This window comes from Mytilus edulis, chromosome 5, assembly GCF_963676685.1.
Source record: "Mytilus edulis chromosome 5, xbMytEdul2.2, whole genome shotgun sequence".
NCBI lineage: Eukaryota > Metazoa > Mollusca > Bivalvia > Mytilida > Mytilidae > Mytilus > Mytilus edulis.
Window position 1 is genome coordinate 11292138 of NC_092348.1, and position 10958 is coordinate 11303095.

General features: G+C 32.8%; 1 protein-coding gene across 2 annotated transcripts in view; it reads left to right on the forward strand.

Annotated features, from left to right (window-relative positions):
* LOC139522971 (synaptic vesicle membrane protein VAT-1 homolog-like) overlaps window positions 1-10958 on the forward strand; it is a 33756-nt gene that overhangs the window by 20840 nt on the left and 1958 nt on the right. For both annotated transcript variants that reach the window (XM_071316661.1, XM_071316662.1), the window contains exons 6-10: window positions 4765-4868; window positions 5886-5941; window positions 6608-6802; window positions 8330-8413; window positions 8827-8922. In XM_071316661.1, coding sequence (XP_071172762.1) covers window positions 4765-4868; window positions 5886-5941; window positions 6608-6802; window positions 8330-8413; window positions 8827-8919 — 532 coding nt within the window. In that variant the 3' untranslated portion in view covers window positions 8920-8922. The remainder of the gene's footprint in view (window positions 1-4764; window positions 4869-5885; window positions 5942-6607; window positions 6803-8329; window positions 8414-8826; window positions 8923-10958) is intronic.

Here is a 10958-nt window from a genome sequence, read left to right on the forward strand (position 1 = left end):
TATCCAACCAAAATGAACGTTACAAACGTTGTTGCATTAGAATGGTAATTGTTATCTCACTCATTCAGGAGTTAATGGTAATTGTTATCTCACTCATTCAGGAGTTAATGGTAATTGTTGTCTCACTCATTCAGGAGTTAATGGTAATTGTTATCTCACTCATTCAGGGGTTAATGGTAATTGTTATCTCACTCAATCAGGAGTTAATGGTAATTGTTATCTCTCTCATTCAGGAGTTAATGGTAAATGTTATCTCACTAATTCAGGAGTTAATGGTAATTGTTTTCTCACACATACAGGGGTTAATGGTAATTGTTATCTCACTCATTCAGGTGTTAATGGTAATTGTTGTCTCACACATACAGGGGTTAATGGTAATTGTTATCTCACTCATTCAGGGGTTAATGGTAATTGTTATCTCACTCAATCAGGAGTTAATGGTAATTGTTATCTCTCTCATTCAGGAGTTAATGGTAAATGTTATCTCACTAATTCAGGAGTTAATGGTAATTGTTATCTCACTCATTCAGGAGTTAATGGTAATTGTTTTCTCACTCATTCAGGGGTTAATGGTAATTGTTATCTCACTCATTCAGGTATTAATGGTAATTTTTATCTCACTCATTCAGGTGTTAATGGTAATTGTTATTTCACTCATGCAGGTGTTAATGGTAATAGTTATCTCTATCATTCAGGATTTAATGGTAAATGTTATCTCACTAATTCAGGAGTTTATGGTAATTGTTTTCTCACTCATTCACGTGTTAATGGTAATTGTTATCTCACTCATTCAGGTTTCAATGATAATTGTTATTTCACTCATTCAGGGGTTAATGGTAAATGTCATTCCACTCATTCAGGAGTTAATGGTAATTGTGATCTCACTAATTCAGGTGTTAATGGTAATTGTTATCTCACTCATTCAGGTGTTAATGGTAATTGTTATCTTACTCATTCAGGAGTTAATGGTAATTGTTATCTCACTCATTCAGGTGTTAATGGTAATTGTTATCTCACTCGTACAGGGGTTAATGGTAATTGTTATTTCACACATTCAGGGTTTAATGGTAATTGTTATCTCACTCATTCAGGTGTTAATGGTAATTGTTATCTCACACATTCAGGAGTTAATGGTAATTGTTATCTCACTCATTCAGGAGTTAATGGTAATTGTTATCTCACTCATTCAGGGGTCAATGGTAAATGTCATTCCACTCATTCAGGTGTTAATGGTAATTGTTATCTCACACATTCAGGTGTTAATGGTAATTGTTATCTCACTCGTACAGGGGTTAATGGTAATTGGTATTTCACACATTCAGGGTTTAATGGTAATTGTTATCTCACTCATTCAGGTGTTAATGGTAATTTTTATCTCACACATTCAGGAGTTAATGGTAATTGTTATCTCACTCATTCAGGAGTTAATGGTAATTGTTATCTCACTCATTCAGGGGTTAATGGTAAATGTCATTCCACTCATTCAGGTGTTAATGGTAATTGTTATCTCACACATTCAGGTGTTAATGGTAATTGTTATCTCACTCATTCAGGAGTTAATGGTAATTGTTATCTCACTCATTCAGGGGTTAATGGTAAATGTCATTCCACTCATTCAGGTGTTAATGGTAATTGTGATCTCACTCATTCATGTGTTAATGGTAATTGTTATCTCACTCATTCATGTGTTAATGGTAATTGTTGTCTCACTCATTCAGGAGTCAATGGTAATTGTAATCTCACACATTCAGGGGTTAATGGTAATTGTTATCTCACCCATTCATGTGTTAATGGTATTTGTTATCTCTATCATTCAGGTGTTAATGGTTATTGTTATCTCACTCATTCAGGTGTTAATGGTAATTGTTATCTCACTCATTCATGAGTTAAATGGTAATTGTTATCTCACTCATTCAGGGGTAAATGGTAATTGTTATCTCACTCATTGAGGAGTTAACGGTAATTGTAATCTCACAAAATCAGGTGTTAATGGTAATTGTTATCTCACTCATTCAGGGGTTAATGGTAATTGTTATCTCACTCATTCAGGGGTTAATGGTAAATGTTATCTCACTAATTCAGGAGTTAATGGTAATTGTTATCTCACTCATTCAGGAGTTAATGGTTATTGTTATCTCACTCATTGAGGAGTCAACGGTAATTGTAATCTCACACATTCAGGTGTTAATGGTAATTGTTATCTCACTCATTCAGGTGTTAATGGTAATTGTTATCTCACTCATTCAGATGCTAATGGTTATTGTTATTTCACTCATTCAGGGGTTAACGGTAATTGTTATCTCACTCAATCAGGTGTTAATGGTAATTGTTTTCTCACACATTCAGGTGTTAATGGTAATTGTTATCTCACACATTCAGGGTTTAATGGTAATTGTTGTCTCACTCATTCAGGTGTTAATGGTAATTGTTATCTCACTCATTCAGGGGTAAATGGTAATTGTTATCTCACTCATTCAGGTGTTAATGGTAATTGTAATCTCACTAATTCAGGAGTTAATGGAAATTGTTATCTCACTCATTCAGGTGTTAATGGTAATTGTTATCTCTCTCATTCAGGGGTTAATGGTAATTGTTATCTCACTCATTCAGGGGTTAATGGTAATTGTTATCTCTCTCATTCAGGTTTTAATGGTAATTGTTATCTCACTCATTCAGTAGTTAATGGTAATTGTTATCTCACTCATTCAGGAGTTAATGGTAATTGTTATCTCTCTCATTCAGGGGTTAACGGTTATTGTTATCTCACTCATTCATGAGTTAATGGTAATTGTTATCTCACTCATTCAGGTGTTAATGGTTATTGTTATATAAATAAGTCATGTGTTAATGGTAATTGTTATCTCTCTCATTTACAGGTTAATGGTTATTGTTATCTGCTCCATTAATTCTGGTGTATATTTGAATTGTTCACTCACTAATTCGGGTGTGAATAAGAATGACAAACAAATCACAAACTGAATCATAATAGTAATAACAATTTAATAAACATACAATTTCTTTTACCTTACACATGGGTATACTTTTAAAACAACTGCCAAAAAGACAATCCAAATGTTGACAAGTCACATTTTTAGCTCACCTGGCCGAAAGGCCAAGTGAGCTTTTCTCATCACTTGGTGTCCGGCGTCCGTCGTCCGTCGTCGTCCGTCGTCGTCGTCCTGCGTTAATTTTTACAAAAATCTTCTCCTCTGAAACTACTGGGCCAAATTTAACTAAACTTGGCCACAATCATCATTGGGGTATCTAGTTTAAAATATGTGTCCGGTGACCCGCCCAACCAACCAAGATGGCCGCCATGGCTAAAAATAGAACATAGGGGTAAAATGCAGTTTTTGGCTTATAACTCAAAAACCAAAGCATTTAGAGCAAATCTGTCGGGATACAATTGTTCATCAGGTCAAGATCTATCTGCCCTGACATTTTCAGATGAATCCGACATTCCGTTGTTGGGTTGCTGCCCCTGAAATTGTAATTTTAAGGAAATTTTGCTGTTTTTGGTTATTATCTTGAATATTATTATAGATAGAGATAAACAAACTGTAAACAGCAATAATGTTCAGCAAAGTAAGATCTACAAATAAGTCAACATGACCAAAATGGTCAGTTGACCACTTTAGGAGTTATTGCCCTTTATAGTCAATTTTTCACCATTTTTCGTAAATCTTAGTAATCTTTTAGAAAAATCTTCTCCTCTGAAACTACTGTGCCAAATTTAACCAAACTTAGCCATAATCATCATTGGGGTATCTAGTTAAAAAAATGTGTCCGGTAACTCGGCCAACAAACCAAGATGGCCGCCATGGCTAAAAATAGAACATGGGGGTAAAATGCAGTTTTTGGCTTATAACTCAAAAACCAGAGCATTAAGAGCAAATCTGACAGGAAGTAAAATTGTTGATCAGGTCACGATCTATCTGCCCTGGAATTTTTAGATGAATCGGATAATCGGTTGTTAGGTTGCTGCCCCTGAATTGGTAATTTTGAGGAAATTTTGCTGTTTTTTTGTTATTATCTTGAATATTATTATAGATAGAGATAAACTGTAAACAGCAATAATGTACAACAAAGTAAGAACTAAAAATAAGTCAGTCCCATGACCAAAATAGTCAATTGACCCCCTAAGGAGTTATTGCCCTTCATAGTCAATTTTTAACAATTTTCTTAAAATTTGAAGATTTTCAATAACATTTTCAACAGAAAGTACTGTTATAGATAGAGATAATTGTAAGCAGCAAGAATGTTTAGTAAAGTAAGATCTACAAACACATCACCATCACCAAAACACAATTTTGTCATGAATCCATCTGTGTCCATTGTTTAATATTCACATAGACCAAGGTGAGCGATACAGGCTCTTTAAAGCCTCTAGTTAAATTAAAATTTCAACTATTTTGAAACAACAATATGGTACCAAATTTTTAGTGTTTTATGATTATTTATTTACACGTCTGTGAAACAATGACTGTTTGATATATATCCATAATTTGTATGTTAAAAACAAGTTCCTTTTCCAAGAAAAAAAGGATTAAATCATGTTTTTGTGTGAATTGTACATGCAAAATAGTATGTCAAAATTGTCCCCACTTCCTATGAGTTGCAAAGAGATCCTCCGTGATGATCTAGCACATGTTTAAATTAAGTTGTGACTTTCATTAATGTTTTTCCTTGGACCATCCCCAGAGGGTGTGGATATCATTTTAGACTGTTTTTGTGGAGGATAAACAATTTTGACTTTTATTTCAGACTAACCCCTGAGGGTGTGGATATCGTTTTAGACTGTTTATGTGGAGATGATACAAACAAAGGCGTTTCACTACTCAAACCAATGGGAAAATATGTCCTTTATGGTAGGAACTTGTGTCTTGATACAAAAAAGTAGATTAGGAGATGTGGTATGATTGCCAATGAGTCAATTGCTAAATCTAGCAATGAATAATTATGTATTGTATTACAATTGTATTGTCTATAACTCAAGGTCGCCATCGTACTTTAACAGTCTTATAAAATACTTTATATAAGTGTGTAAATATTACTTTTCTGTTGGCACTAAAATAAATACTGAAATTGGGGAAAAGGAGATAGTGTTACAAGATGTATAAAAATGGGTTCAAAACTCTAATTTGGCATTAAAATTTGACTACCATATCAAAGGGAACATTTGTACTAAGTTTCAAGCTGATTGGAACTTTATCAAAAACTTTAATCTGAAGCAGGTCAGACTGAGGTACAGACAGACCCACAGACCAAAAATAAAAAGCACAATGACCCTAGGTGGGGCATACAAAGCTAAATCAGTGTTTTGTTCTACAAAGCAGGATTCAAATAACGCATTATTCCTTTTTCTTGCATGTAATATTTGCAACTAGACATTAAACACCAATCAACCCATCAATCCAATAGTAATAGTGCCAAACACCAATTACCTTATTTCTTTAATATCTGTTTCTTAGCTGTTGAATTGATGCAAACTGATACGTGACAATCAAGGATTCTACAGAAATATAATTGTCAATTCGTAAAAGAGCAATACATGTATATGAGAAATTGATCGTCAATAAGAAAGAGCAATATATGAGAAATAGATCCATAGAGATCCATAAAGCTAACATGACGGCAGCGGTATAAAGGCAATAAAGGATATATTAATACATACAGAATATATTAGTCCCACTTTTCTATTCTTTGCTGTAAAATTGAATGTCGGTCTATTATATATATGGATGTTGGTCAAGGTTGATATATTATTACTAATCATTATATTGATATATTTTATTCATCTTATATAAATGATTTAAAGATATAAAATGGAGATTATCTTTTTCTCAATAATCTTTTCTTATATGTTATTTATTACTTTTTGATAGGATCATCAAACATAGTCACAGGAGAGACAAAAAGCTTCTTTAGTTTTGCAAAATCTGTAAGTTTAATGAAACACATTCAAATGGTTAACCAATATTGAAGCTTAATTCTTCTTAAAAAATACGAAAAAAATGTCTAGCATCAAGAAATGTTGAGTATTTGAAAATAGGAAAAGCATCATTTTATAAATACAGAGTTCATTATTCAACTAATGATTACCTGACATTATATTTCACAAACACCTGAAAAATTATATGTTTTTATAAAAATGTGATGCACTGACATGTTCTATACAGAGTAAAGAAAGGACATTTCTAGCATTAGCTAAAATTTGAAATTATAATGTTTTCTATTAATTATGCCAAAGAAGAGAGTAAGTTTTGAGGTCTTTTTGACCCTGTAAATCAATGGAAAATACAAAAAAAACAACATATAATACCACCATTGTTTACATTTGCTTTCACATGATTTGATTTTGTGTTAAAGATACGATTGTAACTGAAGCTTGCTTGTGCAAATTGCTCACATATATTAAAATATTTTTTAAAATCTGTTTAGCAATTAAAATCTATGAAATAAAATGAAATAACTTTTAAGTTAAATGTACAGAAAAAGTATGGAACAACAGATAAAGTTTTAAAAGCATGAAGACTACTAATAAAGAAATACTAGGTAATACAATAAGCTATCTTTAGTTGTTTTTGACTACTTTTTTCTGTTTTAGTGGTGGCAGGTCGACAAGATCAGTCCAATCAAACTTTATGATGAGAACAAATGTATAGCTGGTTTCCAACTCCGTCACCTTGTCTTTAAACAAGGACAATACCAATATGTTAAGCAAGTCATGGAGCAACTTTTCAAACTGTATAATGATGGAAAGATCCGACCTGTCATAGATTCAGCATGGGCACTGGAAGATGTTAGTTTTGATTGACGTTTATATTACAGATTTAAATATTGTGGATTCATTATTATTCATGTTATATCAATTTTCGTGGGTAAAGGTGGACCATGAATTCAAATGTTCAATGACATACAAATGTTCTATAGGCTTGTATACAGACTTGGGCAAATTCACGATACAAATGTTCTATAGGCTTGTATGCAGATTTGGGCAAATTCATGTTCTATAGGCTTGTATGCAGACTTGGGCAAATTCATGTTCTATAGACTTGTATGCAGATTTGGGCAAATTCATGTTCTATTGGTTTGTATGCAGACTTGGGCAAATTCATGTTCTATAGGCTTGTATGCAGATTTGGGCAAATTCATGTTCTATAGGTTTGTATGCAGACTTGGGCAAATTCATGTTCTATAGGCTTGTATGCAGATTTGGGCAAATTCATGTTCTATAGGTTTGTATGCAGACTTGGGCAAATTCATGTTCTATAGACTTGTATGCAGACTTGGGCAAATTCATGTTCTATAGGCTTGTATGCAGACTTGGGCAAATTCATGTTCTATAGGCTTGTATGCAGACTTGGGCAAATTCAAGTTCTATAGACTTGTATGCAGATTTGGGCAAATTCATTTTCTATAGGTTTGTATGCAGACTTGGGCAAATTCATGTTCTATAGGCTTGTATGCAGATTTGGGCAAATTCATGTTCTATAGGTTTGTATGCAGACTTGGGCAAATTCATGTTCTATAGACTTGTATGCAGACTTGGGCAAATTCATGTTCTATAGGCTTGTATGCAGACTTGGGCAAATTCATGTTCTATAGGCTTGTATGCAGACTTGGGCAAATTCAAGTTCTATAGACTTGTATGCAGATTTGGGCAAATTCATTTTCTATAGGTTTGTATGCAGACTTGGGCAAATTCATGTTCTATAGGCTTGTATGCAGATTTGGGCAAATTCATGTTCTATAGGCTTGTATGCAGACTTGGGCAAATTCATGTTCTATAGACTTGTATGCAGATTTGGGCAAATTCATGTTCTATAGGTTTGTATGCAGACTTGGGCAAATTCATGTTCTATAGGCTTGTATGCAGACTTGGGCAAATTCATGTTCTATAGGCTTGTATGCAGACTTGGGCAAATTCATGTTCTATAGACTCGTATGCAGATTTGGGAAAATTCATGTTCTATAGACTTGTATGCAGACTTGGGAAAATTCACAATACAAATGTTCTAAAAAGAGCTAGTATGCAACTATTAAATCTTGGTTGAAATGTAACGTCTACACTTTTGGTATTAAACTAGAAATATATATACATCATGGGGTATTCAATTATAGATTCATGGGTTAAATAAAACCTTGACATATTCAACAATATTTGGACTTATTTATTTGAGAAGTCCCTTTGAAACAACCAATGATTTTTAAAGATTCACAGAAATTGACCAACATTAATTACCAATCACTGATGTATTCTATATGCAAACAAGTTTCCTATTTTTGGTGACACAACAAGTAAATATTTTTTACATGTTATTTACAGGTAGGAGATGCAATGCAGAAACTCCATGATAGAAAGAATGTTGGAAAAATAATTCTGGATCCAAGCTTACAACCAAAACCAAAGGTAACCACCCTACAATAGGTTGATTTCTAGGCGTCTTTTAAATTTTTTTAGTTTTGCATAAGGGTTTGGAGGAAAAGGGGGGGGGGGAGTCCATTTAATATTTTTTCTCTATTCTTTATTTACAAGTTTCATAACATTTGGTTGAGGCAGACTAACGTTAGAGAATGGAAACCATTTTTCAGGACTTACGGACAGACTGATATATAGGGGTAAGACTTAATGCCCCCTCCGCTACGGCCCGGGCATAAAAGTAGTAAAAGGGTAATACAAGTATGGAAATGGATATGCAACTTATTTGGTTATTTAGTTGGAAGTCAATAAAATCTTGATTGAAAATTTAACTTTTCTATTTTATGTTCTTTTCAGTTTTTATTTGTTTTTTAAATTTATTTATTAATTTGGATTATTTTTAGCTTGCTGGTCAAGGAAGACAACACACTGAGAGTACATGCAGTGATGACATCAAAGAGAAGGAACCAATTGTTAATGGAGAAAACCAGTCATAAATGGTGAGCAAAGAAGCTTATTTAACAATATTACATTTGTACATTGTGATCTTTTATTATTCATTGTTAGACATGTGCTTTACCAATGAGTAAAAATGAGATTAATTGAAGAAAATAACATTTCTGCAAAGACATTTGAATAATATGATTCACCAAATAGTGCCTTAGACTAGTTTCCAAATATGGAATAAAACAGTACACAGATCAATTGAAAATCTGATTCATTAAAAGTCTCAAAACGAAACACTGTTACAGCCATATATTCTTCATGTCCATCATTGAACAAAATTTATACAAAGCAACTGAAAGCAAATATTTTAATAATGTCTCCAAAAAAAACCCCATAAGTGAAAGTTCATCCAAGAAAGTCCAGATTTTTTATAATTGTCTCCCTTACTAGTTAAACCAATAAACCTGATATTGGTTCTAGTTGACCTATTGTTTGAATTAAAGGAGGATTGATGTGGTAATTGAAATTAAAAAAAATGTGAAAGAATTTGTGAAATGAAATCAATGTAATGTTAATCTGAAGAGATGGTCATTTATACATTACAATGACTACAGACTAACATCATTGATATTTCACTTTTAGTATATGAAAACATCATCTAATTACAATATACTGTTGACACAGAACTTTGTATTGCCTTCATGTAATTTGAAAGAATAACAAATAGAAAACTCTGTGGAAATAGGCCAATGATAATAAATGTACATTTACAACAGCATTCAAAAAGCCGTTTACTTATCACAATAGTCCCGAGATTACTCTGATGTCCCTTGGCTGTTCAGGGCCCAAGATTGTCTGGCAAAACAGCCCTTGGACATCAGTGTAATCTGGGACTATTATCACAAGTGGCTCACTTTAAGGAAGCTGGCTTGTCAAGTTTTTGATATTTTGTCAGATTTTCGGAATCCTCTGGTTTTATCCATTTGAATGCCTTGCAAAAATTTGCCCGGTGACCCCCAATTTTCTTTTTGTAAATCTCAAACATGTATAATAATAAGCCATCTGTAAAAGTCTTATAAATTTTTAATTACTTTTTAACAGTTTTTGAGAACTTCACCTTGTCAATACTAAAGCTATGAAAAGTCAAGAGAGAATATTTTCCCGCCAAAATTTCAATGGCTAATATCTCGAAAACAAGCACGGTGACCTATATATTTTTTTTGCTCTATTGATTCCTTTATTAATCCCCTATCAATATTAACTAGTGTTTTAAAAATTTAATTACTTTAACCTAACCACATCCATGCAAAAACTTCCAAGCCAATGAACCATTATAGTGGAAGAGGCTGTATAATCTCTATGGATATGAGATGTGCATCTAAAATTAAGTCAATGAATATGCATGTATGCTTGATGGAAACTTCAAAACAAATTATCAGTGTCAAAATTATGGACTGTCTTGCTTTAACACTGTTGATGCTGCCAGGGTTAACATTAATGCCTTCATGGAAAATCATCAAAATCAAACAAAAATCAAACACATCCAAATTTGAAGTTTTAGTCTCGGTACAATGCTTCAAAGTGATGGGCCAAAATAAGATTAAAAGCCATCCTTGTCTCTAGAATAAATATCAGTTGAAAACCAGGTTTCAAAATAGAATTATGTTAACTAATTAAACAATACATTACACCACATCTTGTTTGAAGAAAACAGGCTAATGAAAAATCAATCAGCCACAAAGAATTTTGTCACTACTAATTTAGGCTTGTATAAAACAGCAGTAAACATTGAAGAAGATAAACAAATTACAGCAAAGAAAATCAATATGTCTACAAGCAAAGTAGTAAATTTACATTAATGTGGTAGTATGTTAATTAAGTGGTGACACTTCATTGTATAACTCCTGCAGGTAGGAGGAAAGATTCATTTAAAAATCAATAGATGAAATACATTGCTGAGACTGGTAGGTTCTAAATATAGATATTGAATTTCATAAACTTTTATGGAAACTTTAAATACTTGTATTAACTAAACGTCTGGCATGGTAAATAACACCGTTTTAAAGTGTTTTATTTATGAATTTGACTT